The sequence below is a fragment of the Leuciscus leuciscus genome (assembly GCF_965113295.1).
Source record: "Leuciscus leuciscus genome assembly, chromosome: 12".
NCBI lineage: Eukaryota > Metazoa > Chordata > Actinopteri > Cypriniformes > Leuciscidae > Leuciscus > Leuciscus leuciscus.
In genome coordinates, this window is record NC_138736.1 from 17435385 (window position 1) to 17457124 (window position 21740).

A 21740-nucleotide genomic window follows, 5' to 3' on the forward strand; every position below is an offset into this window, starting at 1 on the left:
AACACAATCAAATTTCAGCCTATGAATAGTTAACCATTTCCAAATGATTTATCAGTACAATAGATGGAAATATATGAAGGCCATCTATGCAAATTGGCAAAGTGATTCGATTACTGGACCCAAAGGGATTCTTGTATTTCTTGGACTGTGAATTAGTGTAATCTGGAATAAACATGGGTTTGCAGCCCAGATTAGTTGACCTAATTACTATACATCCAAGCGCTCTGATCCAAACAAGATTAAGACAAATTAGTGGCGTTTAAGCGTCAGAACCAAAGAGGACACAAGACAGGAAATAAACAAGATAATCAAAACAAAAGCACAAAGGTGTAAATGAGTGACCGTGTCTCAGATTGAGGGTAAATGATCAGAGTGAATATGTGCTTTTCTGTTGATTGTTTTTGGCATGTGGCATGGCATTGAGACATATAAGGCAGGCACCGCCAGCGGAGCAGAGGGGAACAGGCAGGCCTCCCTTTGGGAATGTGGACATGGACCAGGGAAGAGAAGAGGATGATGGATGCTACCAGGTTTGGCTCTCATGCAATCTTCAGAAACTGATCCACTGAATCTGCCTCCACTGCCTCAGAAAACATCTCGTAGTTCTGAAAGAAAGAGAAACACACACGGTATGAGTATCTATGTAGTTCTGAAACTAAATTAATCTGATTAAAATAAGTAAAATTATGTATTTTATTTATTGAATTACATTCATTCTCAATAAGACATATTGTATAAAACGAATGAATTATATTTAAAGGGATAGTTCACCCAAGAATGAAAATGAACCATTTTTGGGTGGACAAATAAACTATTAAATAAACTGCATTAGAAAGACAACATTAAAGGAAGAGTTCATCAAAAAATTTGAATTCTGACATTATTCACTAAAAATGTGATGCTTCACTGTTGCATTCAAATTTGTGTTCACTGGCAGAATTTCAGTAAATAATGACTTGAATTTTGGTCAGTTAGTCACACAAACCTATCATATGACTTCAAAAGACTAGTTTTATGGTACTTCTGTTTCCATTTCCCATTTATTTTAATGTGGGGAAAAATGGCCCAAATATTGTTCAAAGACACACCTCATTTCCACAGCAGAGAGTCATGAGGGTTTGACAAGAGGGTGAGGAAATTATGACAGAATTTTTAATTTCAGGGAACTATTCCTTTCAAGTCCTAAATTCAAACCATAAAACACCCCGTTGCCAGTCCTCCTTACCCCACAGTATTGGTCTTCATTGAATATCTGAGGTGGGATTGCTGAGGGGTTGCCTGATTTACTCCTCATCTCATCCCGAACTGCACCGCCCACCGAGATGTCAATTAACTCATACTTGATGCTCTTACTGTCCAGAATACGCATAACCTCCGCCTGCTGAGACTTGACCTGAGAAACAAGGAGAACTATCAAGGTCAAGCAGTAAATAACTGTACAGTCTCTTTCCTGGGCCTATTTGTTAAATAACTGAACCAGGCTGTTGTCTAATTTGCATTTTTCAAGCCACCACTAGAATTATTCAAATTTAACTCAAGTTTCAAGGAACGTTTTAAGAGAACAAATTACAAAATATATACAAGATTCACAGTCTAATATAATGCAAGTGTCTCTTCGATAAAATAATTACAAGCCCATTAAAACGTAAAAAGGCCAACAGTGATAAAAATGTGAATGCATCTTGACACTTCCTGAAAAGTCACATGATCATGTGAGAACATTGGGGAAGTTAATTTACTGCACCAATTCAGGAAATGCATTAAAATGGTACAGTAGAAACTCTTCTCATCTGGTCTTTTTACCAACCAAATCAAATCAACATTGCATGAATAGGTGTAGAGTGTACTTTGCTTTTAACAGCCAGTGGTTTCACTACAAAATGCTGAGTTGATTATTAATAATGAAACACTATGTAACGAGGCTGTATTCAGGAAGTTGGGTCATATCTGCAGAAACCACACCTTAGGCAATTCACTGGTTAAAAATTAAACATGAACCTACAATAAAATGGAAAAAAATACTATTAGTGCTGATTAGGGGACTTTAGTGCATATCTCATACATTAAACATGTTTCCAGCAATCCTTTCACTGACCCCCCATTGTATAGAACACTCTCTGCTGTCTTTTTGCTAAATAGCTTAATTTGCTTTTTTATTTACTTGTGTTTTATAAAGCACATTAAGCACTGGCTGCAAGTGCTAACATGTCATTATTTTTGTTTGTTTTTAGTAGTAGTATCTTGCATGTGTAATTAGCAAGTAATTTGCATGACATGGCAGGTCATGTGATCCCAACATGGTGGCATCCATGAGGGGCGACCCACTACATAGACTAATTCATTTTAATAACATTTCTCAAAAGTGCTGCTCATTTAATAGATTGTAAAACTTTAATAAGCAAAAAAAAATGACAGAGTATCAATATGTTCTGCTTTTCACGTGATTTGAAGGCCCGCGATTATAAAAATGCAGCAAAATCAGCCGTAAATCATTGGTATTCTTTCTTTATTCATAACAGATGTGCGCACTCAACGAAGCAGAAATTTAACTTGCAGAAGCTCAATGCATCGTTTCAATCTGATTTTCCATAATGACGTGAACAATTTAAAGCAAACGTTTTTTGTTTGTTTGTTTGTTTGTTTTTTATGAGCAACATCTAATGGGCGCTCGTGCAAAACAAGTTCCTACTTCATACACCAGAAGTGCGAGACCAACTAGCCTACATTCAACACAGACAGACAACATGACTTCCGCTCCCAATGCAATGCACATCTTTCCTTCAATCGCTTCACATCCGGAATCTACAAATAACTACGTTTTGCAATCACTTAAAACGTTTGAGTGCAACAATAATGTCTTAGTAAGGCATTTATAAGCGTTATTATGTCGCAATAGCCTTTAAATGTGGCTAGATGTATGTAAACGTAGCAGTTGGGTGTGTCTAGAAGCCTAATCCTCCATTTCAAATGTATTTAACTCATTCTTCAGATACAATGCTTACTTTCTAAATCCACATGGTCACAGGTTTATTCTCACCTCTCTTGATGCAGTGACGGTGGTGTAATACAGTTTGATGCCCATAGTGATGATGCTGAATCGTAATGTCCCTTTGTGTTTCTGGAGGCGATCAGTTCCCGTTCTCTTGCTCTACAGTCGCCGTCTCACCCAGGTTTCACCACTGACACCCGCTATTCACTCATTTAAAGAGACAGCGCCTTATTCTACAGAAGGAAATGCTGTCTCATTTTTGGCTTCCTCGTGAACATACAATGCTTAACCTTTCAATTGAACAAAAGGTTCTTTATAGTGGATAATGTTTCTTTATATTATTAAAATGTTTAGGTTTTTTTTACAATAAGATTTTTTTTTATACATAGTTCTTTAGGAAATCAAAAATGTCATCGCTATGAAAAGAAATGTTGGAGCCTGTTTTTAGAGTGTATGAGAGATAATTCTGTTCTCAAACCCTGTGTTTCCAACTTTTCTGTATTATGGACAATAAAGACTTGTATTTTGTAATTTACAAAATTCTCTGTTATATCCCCCTCCCCCTTATTCAAATTAATTCCATTCCAATTCCATAAACAACATATCTGTCATAATGGATATGAAGTAAAAGTCTCCTCTTATTTATCACTTCATCTTCATCTTACTAATGTTGTTAGTTTTGTCAATGGGTAGCAATTTTAAATAGCCATCCGAAAAACAACTGATTATTGAAAACTACAACATTCTGTCAAAATACATTATAAATAATCAAGAAAAAAGGTGAACAATCAACTTCTGTAGTAGGTAAGCAGCCTGCAGATATTTAGAATGTCCTTGTATGAAATTGAGTAAAAATAGATCAAATAATTAATAATAGTACATTAATGTGTGATTATAGAGTTTCATTTTTTAAAGTAATTCAATGCAAATCCCACTGTATGGTACAATGACCCAAGTAACAATTCTTAAAGAGGAAGTTCCTCCCTCAGATAAAGTTTATCAGTGTGTTTGCAGTGGAGTTTGCTCCAATCCAGATTCCAGATTCCAGATGCAGCCCAGCAGAAATTTTCCAGGAAACTGTCAACGGTTTCCTGTTTTACAGTCCACATGGGACATTCAACTTCTGCAAGTTCTGATCTTTCCACATTTGTGCTAACAAAACTATTTTAAACTAACATAAAGATGACAGTTCAAATGAAAACACAAGAGAGGGCAGTACAGCATCACTTTGAATGTTTAATCAAACCACATGACCGTCTCCAAACAAGGTGGCCTTTCTTTCATAAAATGTTAGTCAGGCCCAAAGAGTTTGGAAAATATGAAATCCCTTACAGAACTTTAGATTAGGATTTAGGTTAAGAATGTGCAGTAGTATGTAGCATACTTCTATTTAAAATGTGCATTGTTTCATAATACATTTTATTTTATTTTTTTACAGCAACAGCAAAAGTGTACCATGCTGTAAGAAAACAGGACATGTTCCGTTAAGTTTAAGTTTCCTTTAACCATATACACAACTTAATACAATACATTATGTAATACAATTTACAAGTAAAACACTGGTGGAAAATCAATATAGAAAGAAAATCTCCTCATATTAACACAGTACATAGGGCCCATTTTTCTAGAGTGCACGTATTCCCAAATAATTCTTTATTTAATAGTAATTCAATCATTTAACAACACATTTTCATGTTCACAGTTATTGAATTCAGATAGAAAATCAGATACTCTAGCCCCCGGTTTCACAGACAAGGTTTAAGCCTAGTCCCAGACTAAAATGCATGTTTGAGCTGTTTTAACTGAAAGCAACTTGCACTGAGATATCTTAAAATATGTCATTGCCATTGTTTTGCCTCAAGATGCACACAATAATGTTTTTTCTAAGGCACGTTTATAAAAGCTACTTAAATGTCCTAATTGAACTAAGGCCTAATCCTGGCTTAATCTAAGCTCTGTCTGTGAAACCAGACCTAGAACTTTTACTGGAATTGGTGACTTGTATTTTGTTACACTGTGAGGTACCTGTACTTTTATGTATGGTTTTCAGGTACTCTTTACACCTCTGGTTAAAACAGTAGGCAGTATACACAGTGAAACATCATTTAGTGCTTTAATTAAGGATCCCAATCGGGACAGCCAAATCACTGGGTGTCCCTTTTACATAAACAGAGGAGGATAATTGGGAGAAGAGAACAAAAGTTAGAAATGCTGATCTGGTGAAAACATAAATGTGCTTCTGCTTTGCTTTCCCTTTAACATCCAAATTAAAGGGTTAGTTCACCCAAAAATGAAAATGATGCCAGTAATTACTCACCCTCATGTTGTTCCAACCACGTAAGACTTTCGTTCATCTTCGGAAATGCAAATTAAGATATTTTTGATGAAATCTGAGAGCTGTCTCACTCCTTCATAGGCTGCTAGGTAATTGAATCTGCCAGCCCAGAAAAGTTAGTAAAAACATTGTTAAAATAGTCCAAGTGACTACAGTGGCTCAACCTTAAGCTTATCAAGCGACGAGAATACTTTTTGTGCGCAAAAATTACGACTTTATTCAACTATTCATTTTCTTCTGTGTGGGCCTCTGACATGAGTTCACGAGACGCATGCGCGAGAACTGAGAAGATGACGCTCATGATCATTTGATGGGAGGGTGTGAAAGGTAAGCCATTCATTTTGCGGCATTGGTAAGGCACTTTTACGTTTTCTCGTTGGTTTCTAACGATTCGGACATCCAGGAAATGCACACTTTAGAACCATTTTAAACACTACATCGAGACCCATCTGTGTCACCTTCTCAGTTCTCGCGCATGCGTCGTGGCGCTATCGTGAACTCACGTCAGAGGCCCACACAGAAGAAAATTATTAGTTGAATAAAGTCGTTATTTTTGTTGTTTTTTGCGCACAAAAAGTATTCTTGTCGCTTGATAAACTTAAGGTTGAGCCACTGTACTCACTTGAACTATTTTAACGATGTTTTTACAAACTTTTCTGGGCTGGCAGATGCCATTACCTAGCAGCCTATGAAGGAGTGATCCAGCTCTCAGATTGCATCAAAATATCTTAAATTGTGTTCCGAAGATGAACGAAAGTCTTACGGGGTTGGAACAACATGAGGGTGAGTAATTACTGACAGAATTTTCATTTTTGGGTGAACTAACCCTTTAAGTAGCTATACTAGTTTATGCTGTAATTAGACTAAAATGCAATAAAATAAGGGGCCAGTAAGTGCATTAATGCTATCAAGAAAATCAGTGCACTGGCCATTCAAAACAAATACAAGCAATCTCAACAATACAGTACTACTGTTATCGACTATAGACGTGTGTGATAAGAATCACTGAGGTTCTTCTAAAATTCTCATTAAGGCACAGCATTGGGAATGCATTGGGAATACTGTCCATATTTAAAATGCACTGTAGAAAAATCTCATTATCACTGATAACAAAATTGACAAATTGTTATTTTTATACCACCCGATAACAAATATGATGATTGATACTATAACATTCTTTGCTGTTGTTAAAAAAAAGACCTTACTCAAAATCTCCAATTTAGAATACCTCAAGTAAAATCAGACATCAAGCAAATCAAACCAATACCAAGTCTACAATTATAACAAATATTTACATATTTTCTTCAAATACTGCATGCTGGCTTTGTTGGCGTTTACTTGCTGGCTGTAACAGAAGTAAGGTACACTACAAAATCTTTATTAAAGGGTTAGCTCAAGTGACATACTGTAATCTGGTGATTGTCCACACTGTTTGGCATTGGTCATGAAAGCATGATCTCTAACTTTAACACTTCTGACTAGTTGATAGGAATGTAGTTACAGAACCAACAAAAAATATTGATCCAGGCACGTGCAGAATCACTGTTAGCTAATAGCTATATGTTCTTTCTTACATAAACCTTGTCGTCAGAAAATGGCCGTTTTCATCATAACAGTAATGCTCCTTGACAGTGCCCAAAGGATGGCCTATTCTAAACCTAACTATTCCTATTCTTTACTTAGTTTTTCCCCTGTAGTCAACCAATCTTTTTACTTTCACCAGCATAAACAAGGCGATTAGAGCAGACATGACGAATGTTAAAATAAAGAGTAAAAAAAAGAACAATGCCTCGCCATCAGCATGGAGATTCACATAGAAGTCTCTGCGGTTGAGGTAGTCCAAAAATGAAGCGTGGATCTGGCAGACTGTACACAGAGCAAGCAGCACATGAAACAATTGATGACCCTGACCTAAGAAGTCACAGTGACCTGGGAACCAGCGCTCGGGAACAGGCTGAGTGAAGAAAAAAGCACTGGAAAGAAAGAAAGCCACTTGGCCAAAGTGAAAGAGCAGAGCAGAGCTGCTTCTGGAATCGCCTCTCGTCCAGGAAGGAAACCAGGTGATAAAACGATGGAACACAGGACTGGTATCCCAACTGTAGGCTACGGCTGAAGGCACCACTTGGCCTACCTTACGAACCCAGGGAGGAAGGCTGTAATTGCGATACTTCCCGTAACAGCAGCCGAAGCAAGACAGGCAACACAAGAAGCTAGCAATAGGCATGAAAAATCCTCGGACACATGCATGCCAACTTTCTTCAATAGCATAGTAGTAGTGTGCCACTGCGCTTCCATACTGATACAACGACACACCTACATAATCCAGGTAAAAGAAGGCGTAATGGCAGAGCTCCGATTTACCTGCCAACAGGTGGGCCACGGCGCTAAAGGTCATGTAGACTGTTGACGACAAGAGTAGGATGAGAAGTGGCCAGGAATGAGGATCGTTCATGAAATCTACGGTCTCCGATAACTGGACAGTTTTTATGAGGACCACAAGTGCTCCGACTAGGTGCGTCCAAACATTTATAGTCTCGTTGTGCCGCTGTAAGAGCGACAGGAAGTAGAAGCGCCAGCTCCGGTGGAGCGCCCTGTAGCCAGAGTAAATGTAGCGCTCACGGAAAAATTGGGGCACCTCCGTGTCACACAGGGTGTCGGTCTTGGAAGGCAGGGCCTCGGAGAGCATCTGGGGAACTCGCCTCAACTGCTGCAGATTAATGAAGAGCCGGCCAATCTGCTCCATAACGATTGTTGCCATGGTTATCTCTGGAGTACCGGGGAATAGAAATTTACATTCCAGATACCGACAGCCACACAATAGTCCAGGCCAGAACTGACGACACACTGGCGTATCTGGGAAATCAATAAAAAAATTATATCTGTGAAGGGGAAAAAATATTTACACCATTACAGTGTTTAAAACAATTGATCTGCCAAAAAAATTAAAACTGCAATATTACACAGTACTATTAATACTGAAGTTAATTGTAACAGAAATGCGAAATGAAACAAGAGAGCACGAGTTTGCAATGTGATGAGAAAAACATGAAAGAATTGCTGGCTTCAAATACCTGGATGAGCAGTGTGTTATAGTGTTGTTATTGACAACGGTCATTATTGGGTTATAACAGACCTTGGAAAGTATATTAAATGGATAGTAGACAAATAATATCTCCAAATAATATAATAATTTTCGCTAGTCCTCTGAACTCCTCGACCCCCTCCAGCTCCACCTGTTTAGATCTGCTATGGGATTTATATGAATCATCCAGCAGCAGCATATTTAACATGCTCACAGTAGCATGTCAGTGTATCTAATGCCAGTATAAGTCCATACTTGCTCTGCAGCTGCAGCCTGCAAAGTAGATAGTCCACCAAGACCAAATACATTAACACTGTCATATCCATTAACGTGATACAAATATTTTGAGAGTTGTCATGGTGAAATAAAAACACACAGGAAACCACATTTGTGACACTCAATCCCACCCAGTTTCTGTAGTCAAAGAGCTAAGGGGTTTGGTGAAAGGAAACATCTAATTTAAGTCACCTACATAATTGTTCACTTTAATTAGAGTTTAAAGCTCTTATTATGAGTTAATGACGGTTCAAATTCATCCAAAACTGAATATACTGCCGTTTGCTCACCATCAAGTTGTTCAAGCCGAACAAAACAAGAGGAAGTTTGTTTAGGCAAATCTTTCTACAAAATAAAACCACAGACTGTTAAGCTGTGAAAAGATAGCACATTTCATTTGGGTACTTTATTCCAAGTCTTTTGATGTCAGCATTGTAACAATTTGACCACAACAAAAATTGTTATTTACCGATTTTTTTTTATTTAATCTACCACAATTTAATTCACACACACACACACACACACACACACACACACACACACACACACACACACACACACACACACACACACACACACACACACACGTGTTTGTCCATATATGTATGGTTTCAGAATACTCATTCTTATATAGCACATGAGTAAAATGAACTTTTTTTTTTTTTTTTTGTAAGTTCTCTGTGTGGAAAAGAGCTATACTAAACATATTTTCTGTTTCACTTAAGGAAGAATAAACATAGACCGAACACTTTACAATAAGATTAAATTAATTAATATTAGTTATGCATTAGGTATCATGAACTAACAATGAAAAATTAATAAATGCTAGTTCATAATACCTCATGCGTGGACATTTTATGTGTAGTATTGTAGCAACTTTACAGAATCCATGGATCCATTTAAAATAGAGTCTGTAATTTGCAGTAAATGGTATTGAACCTAAAAGAAAATTGCCATCAAGGCCAAAATAAAATGAATAATAAGTCCACAGAATCATGGTCTTGTCTGTAACTTGTCATTGAACACATTTCCAGCTCTTCACTTGCTGCTGAAGAAAATCCTAAAGAGTAGATCCAAACTTTATGTTTGCATCAACTAATGTTTATGCATCTTATTGTAAAGTGTTACTGAGAAAATGACAACCGTTTTAAAAAACAAAACAAAAAAAACATTTGGAGGTACATGACATATCTAGATAAGACCTGGCATGCCATTTTCTAGACATTATGCAACAGGTAGTCAAGTCTCTTCATATGGATGTAAATCATTTAGTTCTATAGGCTATAATCATAGGTTAGTGCGGTAAAAAACTAAACGATTTGACACCCGTAAATAGTGTATTCCAGCATTTCATTCATGCGTGAAAAAGAGGCCGAACTTACTAAATTAAAATCAAATGAAATCTTAAGACAACTCGGTGAGTGTCGGTGAGTCACAAACAAGCACATGAGATGCGCCACAGAACAGCTCTTAACACGAACAGAGAATAGAAAAGCACAGATGTCTGTATTTACCTTCTTTGGTGTCTTCCGCAAATCTGGCAGCGCAAATAATTCCCGAGTGGAAACTGACTGGATATTAAGTGACTAGCTGTTCTCTTCCTCATATGTTTCTCGCTAGCCACGCCTTTTGTGTCGGCGGGACTGCGAGCAATGGGACGTAACAAAAACGCTGTCAGTCAGAGAACATATTTCTTCACATTGCTGTGATAATCTATCCTGAAACGTTTGTTTTGATGACACATAATATAAAAAAAAAACTAAAGCAATAAAAAACTTGAGTTAGAATTACTGATTAGATTGTTGTTTATTAGATGTCCCATTTTGTGCTCTTTGTTTTAATGTAATTTCACCTCTGTAAGCCTGTCTCTTCAGAAGATCACTTCAAATTATGGCTTAACACATGCAGCATATAGGCTATAGATAGATAGATAGATAGATAGATAGATAGATAGATAGATAGATAGATAGATAGATAGATAGATAGATAGATAGATAGATAGATAGATAGATAGATAGATAGACTGGTGAAACTCGAAAAATTTGAATATCGTGCAAAAGTTCATTTATTTCAGTAATTCAACTTAAAAGGTGAAACTAATATATTATGTAGACTCATTACATGCAAAGTGAGATATTTCAAGCCTTATTTGTTATAATTTTGATGATTATGTGTTACAGCTTATGAAAACCCCAAATTCAAAATCTCAGAAATTTGAACATGAAATCAATAAAAAAAAGAAAAGGATTTTATATACAGAAATGTCAGCCCTCTGAAAAGTATAATAATGCATATGTACTTGGTTTGGGGCCCTTTTGCATGAATTACTGCCTCAATGCAGCGTGGCATGGATGCTGCAGCCTGTGGTACTGAGGTGTTATGGAAGACCAGGATGCTTCAATAGCGGCCTTCAGCTCTTCTGCATTGTTCTGTCTCATGTCTCTCATCTTTCTCTTGGCAATGCCCCATAGATTCTCTATGGGATTAAGGTCAGGCGAGTTTGCTGGCCAATCAAGCACAGTAATCCCATGGTCATTGAACCAGATTTTGGTTATTTTGGCAGTGTGGGCAGATACCAAGTCCTGCTGGAAAATGAAGTCAGCATCTCCATAAAGCTCGTCTGCTGAAGGAAGCATGAAGTGCTCTAAAATGTCCTGGTACGGCTGTGTTGACTCTGGACTTAATAAAGCACAGTGGACCAACACCAGCAGATGACACGGCTCCCCAAACCAACACAGACTGTGGAAACTTCACACTGGACTTCAAGCATCTTGGATTGTGTGCCTCTCCATTCTTCCTCCAGACTCTGGGACCTTGGTTTCCAAATGAGAATGAAAATTTGCTCTAATCAGAAAAGAGGACTTTGGTCCACCGTGCTTTATTAAGTCCAGAGTCAACACAGCCGTCTACCAGGACATTTTAGAGCACTTCATGCTGACTTCAGCAGACAAGCTTTATGGAGATGCTGACTTCATTTTCCAGCAGGACTTGGTATATGCCCACACTGCCAAAAGAACCAAAACCTGGTTCAATGACCATGGGATTACTGTGCTTGATTGGCCAGCAAACTCGCCTGACCTTAATCCCATAGGGAATCTATGGGGCATTGCCAAAAGAAAGATGAGAGACATGAGACAGAACAATGCAGAAGAGCTGAAGGCCGCTATTGAAGCATCCTGGTCTTCCATAATACCTCAGTACCACAGGATGATAGCATCCATGCCACACCGCATTGAGGCAGTAATTCATGCAAAAGGGCCCCAAACCAAGTACTGAGTACATATGCATGATTATACTTTTCAGAGGGCCGACATTTCTGTATTTAAAATCCTTTTCTTTTATTGATTTCATGTAATATTCTAATTTTCTGATACTTTGAATTTGGGATTTTCATAAGCTGTAAGCCATAATCATCAAAATTATAACAAATAAAGGCTTGAAATATCTCACTTTGCATGAAATGAGTCTATATAATATATTAGTTTCACATTTCAGTTGAATTACTGAAATAAATGAACTTTTGCACGATATTCTAATTTTTCGAGTTTCACCTGTATATATATATTGTTTTTGTGTGAATTTGTTTAGATTCTCTTTTAATCTCAGGCCAACCAAGACATGCACTGATCCAAGTTTCTGTAGACTGAATGCTGAACCTTTTTAAAGGGAACCTTCTTTCCTCTGCTCAGATCTTGGTCACTTCAATGCTAAATGATGCAACTCTAATTCCTTCAAAATATGTACAGAGGATGGTTGAACTTTATGGGTTTGACTTACAAAAAGAGGAACATGTCAGAAGTGAAGTGCATAACCAAAGTGTTGCAGCAAGCTAGATTGACCATGTGAAATCATCCAGAACCTTGCACATCATGTGCTCCTTGTCGATCTTTGGTCAGATGGCTTGTACTGTTTTGAAAAGCTTTTTAGTAATACACTGTAAACAATATTTTCATGATTTATCACAACATTTTTTTCTTTTGTCAAATCAACTTAGATGATTTATGTTCAGATAACATCATATTTTGAGTTTCTGTTGATTAAACCAATCTCCATTGTATTAACTACATTTTTTTAATTTCCATGAACTTAACATTTTAAGGCAACCAGGTTACTTACACTGTAAAAAAAATTACATCCCCAAGTCAAAAATTTCTAGTGACTGATAACATCTACATTTTTCAATTAGTCTGACGTATTATTTCTCATCGAGCCAATGTTAACTATTGCAACAATAATTGCACTTGGGCCAATAAAAAAATTTAGATGTGACCAGTCACTAGAAAATTTTGACTTGGAGAGGTTAGACATTTTTTACAGTGTATACTTTTTTAAGTTAAACCAACAATATTTTGTACAGTGCAGTTGCAACAAAGATCCTCCACTCACTCTTAGATAAATGTTTACATTTCCTGCTAATTCATATGAAGAGACAAGTAGAAAGGTCTACTAAATCAAACACATTGGCATATGCTGGAAAAGGACACATTTATGGATAAGGACCAGAGAGAGACCAATACTGAATACTTTTCCAATACAATACTTGTTCAATGACCAATACTTTTCAGAAAACAGAACCTGATGGGTTTAAGGAAAACATACTGCTTCACGCATCCCAGCATCCAACAGTTCCTTCGGGATTATTGAGTGCACATTTAACATAAATTCATATTCAGGATGCTTTGTGTTTGTTAATAGATGCCCGTAAAACATAAGACGTCAGTCATGGCTTAACATTTTTCATCAGTTAACCTATAAATGTTTTGTTTTCTACCTAGTTTGGATGAGGCCACATATCTGAGCTGGGCACTGCTCACTTCAACTCTAAGATCACCAGCCAATCATATCAAAGAGACTGGCATTGAGAAGAATGCCTACAGTAATACAAAACATGAACCTATCTGTTGGACTGGAAGCTCTAAATGCAAAAGTGAGATGCCAGTGAGCTGATTCAGAAGTAAATAGTGTGGTTAAAATAAAATAAAAGAATTTTGAACCTATCTTATTCCAGATAGACCCAATAGTTCCGATGAAATACACTGCTTATTATTAGAATTAGCCAAAAAAATATATATAATAATTAAACATTCAAATACATTAGCTCTTATTCAAAACTTTTTTTATACGCATACACAAACATTTGCGGAAAAGCTGAGAATGAATTGTAATGAGTTGTAGTTTCACATTTCATAACACAACGCCACACAAAATACAGCTTGCGTAACTAAGAGCCTGTGTGGTTACACTGTATTTTGATGATCAACTTTCGACATTCTGCTAAGGATAGAAAGCAAGTGGCAATTAAGCACACAAAAACAATATCTAGCATTCATTTTTATCATGGCTTTTCTTAAAAAGAATACTGGGGGGAAAACGATGATGCGCATGAGGAACAAGTGGTTTGTTTGTTTGTTTTCTCACTAATTGTGTGATCTGGTTCTGCGCTCCTGGTTTTTGATTTGACAGTAGGCAAAGTGACACTGCAGGACTGTGCATCAAATCTTCTGTCTGCCAGAATTTTGTCAGGGGTAAAATTTGATCGCAGTGGTTATTATTTGGCTAATGGCAAACATGTCAACCAGTGATCAAAGACTTCAGATTTTGGCCTAGGATCAGAGGAGTCTTTTAGGATTCACAAACTTTGTCTCAGATGGCCAAATTGTGGCCAAAATTGTCCAGTGTGAACCTGGCTTAACTCCCATTAGAGTAACTGTAGACTGTTAGGTTGGGTTAGGGTTAGTAGAATAAGTTGACATGTAGTTACAAAGTTACTTAGTAGAGTGTCTGTTGGGGGAGCATCACAATAAAGTGTTAGCTGATATTAAGCAGGCAGTCTACTAATACTCTAATGAGAGTCAGTTGACATGTAGTTGCAAAGTTACACACATATACATTATATATAGTAGGGAGGCTCCACTGATCAGCCACTCTGAGGATGAGCTCCTGATAATGATAAAAGGTTAAGCCAAAAAGTGAGACAGAGTGAGATAACAACAACAAACAAGAAAAAACAACAGAGGAACAACTTGGATTCGGGTAAAGACTGATTTTATTCCTATAGAAAATACATTTTAATAAAAGAAAGAAGACTTGAACCTGTGGATTAGCATCTGGCTACTGGATCACCACTATAGTGCTATAGTGGTGATCCAGTAGCCAGTGAGATATGTTACCATAGCTCAGCTAACTGGAGTTTCCCCTCCAAAATGCTAAAGGCTTTTTTAAAGGAACTACAGCTGAAAAACATGAACATCACACAATTTTAGATCTTCAGTTACTAAACAGAGAGTTGAGCATTATCTGGCAAAAAAAAACTTGAACAAAAACTGTATATTTTGACTTTATTCTGGTAACATATCTCATTTTTACAAGCTAAGTTAGCTGCAGTTTTGGCTCAGTGCCCAGTCTGATCACCATGGCAACCCTGGCGCAGACAGAGTGCAGGGAGGTGCTTTACCCAGAGAAATGTGTACAGGCCCGGAAAAAAAACAGAGAGAAAACTCTCAGAGACAACCCTGATCTTCTCTATGCTGACTACATTCAACTCAATGAGAGAAGAATCAAGAACAACCTCATCTTCTACACCACTCTGATTACTGCATGGAAATCAGCCATCTGTGAGGAATACAAGCACATATTTAAAGAAGGAATCGGTCAAGATGGAAAACTAACTATATGCAAAGATGAAATCCTGGACATAGACAACCCAATTCTCACCATAAACTACTATACTACGATTTTCCCCCTGCTGAAGGCCAGAGTAGGAGGAGAGAGACGAGCCTCATGCAAGGACACTGTGATTTTGCCAAGTAAGACATGTTCCTGGATCAACGTATTTAGTTGATCCTGGAATAACATTCCTGTCCCAAAATTTTGTCCTTACCCCATCCCTACCCCCTAAACCTAACCCTACCCATAACTTTCCCCTAAAATCAGAGGGAAATGATAGGTGAATAACACTGATGTTGAAGCACCTCACCCTGGTTCTGAGCCTAAACTTGACATAAACTGTAAACTTGTCACTCAAATATGTTTGGTTGATTGGAGAGTTGTTCCAGGATCAACAAAGATGTTGATCCAGGAACATGTGGTACTTGGTGAGATCACGTTCACCCCTCATGCAAACGGCACAGACTTTGAGGAGGAAGCCCCAGCGATTCTTTTCCCTTCACCATCGGACCGTCGACCGAGAGACAGTTTAGGTTTGCTGCTCACGCAACACAAACATTTACATTCAAGAGCTCAAAGATAAGCTCAGGCAGCTGAAAAAAGACACCAACTCCTCCATCACTGAACTCAACAGAGCTCTCAGAGAACTGCAAGGAGAAAACCACAGAAGACAACACACTTCACTACAGTACAGCTCCTACTACAGACTACGCAAACACAGACAGCGAGCCTGCCACAAACACACAGACACCTGCAGAAACACAAACCTCCCCTGCCCACCCTCCAGAACCTGATCCAGATGCTCTTCTCCTGGACTCTAATGGAAAGTTCTTCGACCCACAGAAACTCTTCCCACATCAGAAAGTCTCTGCAAAATGATGCAGCACAACTGACCACGCCCACCAGATTATTAGAGACTTCACAGGACACCCCTCGTTTGTCATAATCCACACTGGGACTGCATATGCTGTCAGAAAAATGGCAGAAATCACCAGCAAAAAGTTCCCAGAATCCTGGATTATTATCTCCACACTTCTCCCACGACGTGACACACCACCACACGTCATCCACAACATCAACACTGAAATTTCCCGTAGATGTTCTACACTTCCAAAACGTGCACCTGGTCCACCACCACGTCGGCCTCCAACACCTGTACGATGGACTCCACCTGCACAGAGATGCAGTGCACATTTTTGCAAGGACCCTTAAAGACGCAGCCCTGGGCCGCACCCCATCATCACAGAGACATCTGCTACCGACTCCAGAACACTACCGGCCCATTCACCTTAAATGCCCAGACACACCCCTCCGACCCCGGTGAGGAGAGACGTCGGCTGGACAAGCATCTCACATCATCCATCACATCCACACCCACCTATGGCTCACTACACACCTGTAAACCTGCAGTCACCAACTTCACGTCCACCTGCTGGCCATCAAGCCCCCATTAAGAAGAAGAAACCAAAAAAAAACTCACACCCAGAGAAATCCCTGCAACCGAGAGCACAGAGCTACGCTGAAGCTGCAGCCCGGCCTCCCGCTACACCCTCCACCTCCACACCTGCCAGCGAACTGAGCCAGATCAGAGAGATGCTGCACACACTGTACAACCAGCTCATGAACAGATAAGAACACACACAGTGCTCTATTGAAAAAAAAAGAAAAAAAAAAAGTAGACTAATGTAATTTGTTTGCCATGTACGTTTTCACATGTACACTAGCTTCATGTTATTGTCTCTCTGTCTTACCAAATAGGTTTATCTTAAAAAATACTAATGTGTTCATTTCAAATAAGTTGCTGGAATATTCAGGGTCTTAATTCTTCAAAATTTGGTTCTAAAAGCACAGACCCAGAATTTCTAAAACATATCCAAGATGTTGATATTTTAATCCTCACTGAAACCTGGTGTCGAAATGATGCGCTTAACTACTGTCCCTCAGGCTACTATGAAGTAATTGTGCCCTCAGTTAAAATAAGTACAGTCCATCGTGGACGAGACTCGGGAGGAATTCTGGTGTGGTACAGGGAGGATCTGGCAAAACACATTTTTTCAGGGGGAGAAACCCCCTGACCCCTCCTAACATGATCCATATCACCCGTCAGAAAACAATTGCAACGTCTCAGATTGTGCCCCCCCAGAATTTTGGCTTGCATGACGCCCCTGCCTGCATAGTTACTTATTAATGACGGACCATTATTCAAAAGTGTTAACCACAACAGATTATATTACAAACTTTTACAAAGTGGTAGGGCAGGGGGTAAAGTTTTTGACATTATAAAACCGATGTATTCGAACAACAAATGTGCAATATGAATTGGCAACAAACATACAGAACTCTTCACCCAGAAAAGAGGAGTGAGGCAGGGCTGTAGCCTGAGTCCAACGCGGTTCAACATTTACATGAATAAATTAGCGGTGCAGTTGGAACAGTCTACGGGCCCTGGACTCACTCTACAAGACAAAAACATCAAGCTCTTGCTGTATGCAGACGACCTGGTGACAACAGGGACTACAGCAGCACACCTGGACCTGCTGGAGAACTACTGCCAGAACTGGCCCCCGGCAGTAAACCTCACAAAGGCCAACATTATGGTCTTTCAGAAGAAGCCACAGACATCAGTTCAGTCTAGGCAGCACCGGCCTAGAGCACACGATGCAGTACACTTACCTCGGCCTGGTCATCACTGCATCGGGGAGTTTCAGAATGCTGATAAAGCTCGAAGAGCTCCAAACGCCATTAAGAAACAATTCCAAAACATTGAATTACCGATTCCAATCTGGTGTAAAATCTTTGATAGTGTAATTCAGCCCATTGCGCTGTATGGAAGTGAGGTTTGGGGTCCACTCAGTGATCAGAGCTACACTAGATGGGACAGACATCCAACAGAAGCCCTACACACAGAATTCTGCAAAATTATTCTAAAACTACAAAGGAAAACACCCAATTATGCATGTAGAGCAGAATTAGACCGATTCCCATTGATTATTAATCCCTCAATCCCGCAAAAAAGATCCCTTAAATTCTTGATGCAACTAAAATCAAGTCCCACAGAATCGCTACATTTTAAAGCACTACAAACCCATGAACCCCGAAAAAAGTCCCGTCAGTCAGCTGGTTCTGAGACTTACTAACCTGGCTAACTCTACTTACACTAACCAGTCTCAGACCAGCACTGCTTCTCACACAAACATCAAAATAAACCAACTTATCAAACAGTCTAAAAATACATATCTGGAACATTGAGAGCAGGAAACTTAAACACAGAGTAAATTCGAATTCTATCGAACTCTGAAATTAAATTATGAATTGGAAGAATATCTCCAGAGTTTGAGAGACCCAAAGCAGAGACGGATCCTGAGCAAGTACAGGCTGATCGAGACCGGCAGACATAGAAACAGATTACCCCGAGAGCAAAGGATGTGTGTTCACTGGACAGGAGAGATCGAGACAGAGACGCACTTCCTCCTTTACACAAATACATTTCAATCTACTTAAACAAATTCACTAACTTAATAAAGAACTTTACAGCCATAACTGAAGTAGAACAGATAAAGATGATACTAGGAGAGGGTCACAGCAGCACTGGCTTCCAGATATGTATGTGCCACAGCCTGAGAGATAGCAGATAAATGTGTGTGTAATGTGTGTATTGTGTCTGACCTCAGTGTGTTTCCCTACTGTCCACCACAGTGACCCTCAGTAATGTGTGTGTGTGTGTGTGTGTGTGTGTGTGTGTGTGTGTGTGTGTGTGTGTGTGTGTGTGTGTGTGTGTGTGTGTGTGTGTGTGTGTGTGTGTGTGTGTGTGTGTGTGTGTGTGTGTCTGTGTGTGTGTGTTAAAACACTGTGGTATCAAATGTTCACACATGTTCTAATTTGTTACATTTTAATTTAAATTTAAGTTAGGCTATGTTATAATATTGTATTATTCCGAAATGTTGATGTTTTAATATTATTCTGTATTCCAAGCTTTGACAATATTGTATTATTTACAGTCATGCCAATAAAGCAATTTTGAATTTGAATTTATATACAGTATATATATTAAACATTTCTGTCTTGGATGTCTTGGTTCTGTCTTCTGTCTTTGAGGGGTTTTATTTCTCTAAGGCTAAGCTATGCTAGCCTGTCTAACGTCAGACCAAGTCTCATTTGAGACTTGGTCTGGGAACCACATGTTCATTTTCTCGTATTTGAGGCGTGGTTTACGAATGCCCAGAGCCGTTTATTGGGCGCTATGAATGTCTATCAAATGCGCCTGTACGTAGCTCATAGCCAATCAATTATACCAGATGACGTATGTAGAGTGACAGAAATTCGACGAGGAAAAAGACGATGGGTCAAAGATTTATTTGTACACGATGGCGTTTAGCGAATATTGTTGTTTTTTTTGCAAGATAAACATGAGGGTAGAAGGTAACGTCGAGTCCGATGCCATGTTGGATCCATAGATATAAACAAACTGCTTTGGTGTCGTCATCGTCTTGCTGCTCCCTCCCCGTTCTGTGATTGGTTCCCTTTTTCAGGGGAAAATCTGGTCCATGGTGTCCAGGCTGCCTAGCAGCGTGAATAAAATCGCGCTGCGAGCAAGGCAGCATGGGGAAACCCAGGCTAAAGCTATGCAGGAGTTCACCCCCAATGTCATCTGTAATGCTCTTCATGGAAGGGTAGAAACAAACCTGAGCTACCTCGCCCTGGAGAGTTGGGGTCCTTTTACAGCACCACAGGTGACAAGGCCGAACTCATCCACACCTTCCACGGTAAGATCACTCTTCCTCTCTGCTCTTCAGTATTAGTGCTGGGATTTAGCTGCTACCAAACGCACCATCACCTATCTGTGTCCATGACCACAACACCTGGGGCCTATACCATGAAGCCGGTTTAGCTGGCTAGCCAGGTATGTTTCAGTTTAGTTTGAGCCAACCCAGGGTTTTAGGCACCATGAAAGTGGTTTAGCTTTTAGCAGTGTTCATCTCCGTAGTAACTTACGCTCCACGGCTAACCTGGTCCGGGACAGGTTATGTTCCAGGTAAGAGATCTCAAACCGAAATTTGACCAATCAGCTGTGAGCAAAGGATAAAGTCACTCCACCTGTTTCTACTCCAAATTAAAGGTCACTACATAGCAAATGATTTTTAAAGACAAAATCGTCCGGCTTTTAGTAATGCTTATTTAGAATAATAATTTTGTATGATTTACATATTAGATATACCTTTAATCGATCACGCATGTAAAAGTTTAGTTTATTATTTATTATTACGCACAGTTTAAATTAATTAATAAATAAAGATAATATAAATACGCTTTAGAAACAATAGATAAAGCTATAAAATGACCCCCTGACAATCCAGAGTTCTCGCGAGAGCACAAGTTGAATTTGCTCAGCGAGTTACTCTGGTGTCGAGTAATGATGCTCATTCAATATGCCCCTCTATCTGAGCTGCACCAATCACATCGGGTTATCTGATATAGGCAGGCCAGAGGCGAGATGACGACCGCGTTGTGACGTCGAAGTCATTAGTAATCATTGCAAGGTGGCTATGGATGAACACCATTTGTTTGAAACGGCTTTGGCCGCTACAATGAAAGATTTAGACTTTTTCTCTAAAAGAGGAACAGAAGACGGCGCTCGAATCGTTCCTTTGCAAGAAGGGCGTTTTTGCCGACCAGATATGCTAAGAGTCTAATCTACCAGTTAGCTCCGCTGGTAGCTAAGAGATAACTTGTTGTGATTGGTCGTAGTGTTATCCAATTGCGTGCAGTGAGATTTTCAAATGCATGCTTGGTGCCGCCCCTCGAGCTGGCAGATTTTCATTAGTCGACGCGAGACCATTAATCTTTCAGATTTAGGTCTGGATTTCCAGGCCATAAAATGACTACATGTGAGCTTAAATCTTCAGTTCTCTCTACCTTTATCAACTGTATAAACTAACTTCACAACTTTTACTTGCACTGATAAAGCAAAACTTTTTTATTTTTTTTTTTTTCATAGACAGCTATTTTCTTCTTGCTGTGTAAATTTGTTTAAATTCGTAATATTTTTTCATCTCTGCAGGAGAGAGAAGTGAATCGCGCTGCTTCTGGTTGGATTGGTTTGGTTTTGTCAACTCAAAACTAATCCTGTAACCCTGAGTTTGTTCAACTACCATCATGGTACAGGCCCCTGGGATCCTGCAATATGTTTAGAGGCTACAACAGCTCAAAGGCTTGCTAGATAAACCCACATGCTTCTCCTCTGTGGTTGAGCTGATTATATAGCGTTTGTATCTACTGTAGATTAGATATACAGAAATATTAGAAAGGGCTCCATTACATTTTTTTATTTTTTTATACAATCACTATAGGTCCCATTTCTCAATATTTAGGTAATCTTTTCAAAACTCTTCACA

At 38.9% G+C, this 21740-nt stretch overlaps 2 protein-coding genes across 2 annotated transcripts; both read right to left on the minus strand.

Annotated features, from left to right (window-relative positions):
• On the minus strand, positions 1 to 3196 carry sh3bgrl3 (SH3 domain binding glutamate-rich protein like 3). The gene is made up of 3 exons (XM_082186843.1): positions 3038 to 3196; positions 1226 to 1393; positions 1 to 605 (listed from the first exon to the last, which is right to left on the minus strand). Exons 1-3 carry the CDS (start codon positions 3080 to 3082, stop codon positions 540 to 542), a joined length of 279 nt encoding a protein of 92 aa, XP_082042969.1. The 5' UTR covers positions 3083 to 3196; the 3' UTR covers positions 1 to 539.
• Positions 3197 to 4212: 1016 nt separating this feature from the next.
• On the minus strand, positions 4213 to 10314 carry paqr7a (progestin and adipoQ receptor family member VII, a). The gene is made up of 2 exons (XM_082186774.1): positions 10197 to 10314; positions 4213 to 8177 (listed from the first exon to the last, which is right to left on the minus strand). The coding sequence occupies exon 2, from the start codon at positions 8080 to 8082 to the stop codon at positions 7000 to 7002; it is 1083 nt and encodes a 360-aa protein (XP_082042900.1). The 5' UTR covers positions 8083 to 8177; positions 10197 to 10314; the 3' UTR covers positions 4213 to 6999.
• Positions 10315 to 21740: the final 11426 nt, after the last annotated feature.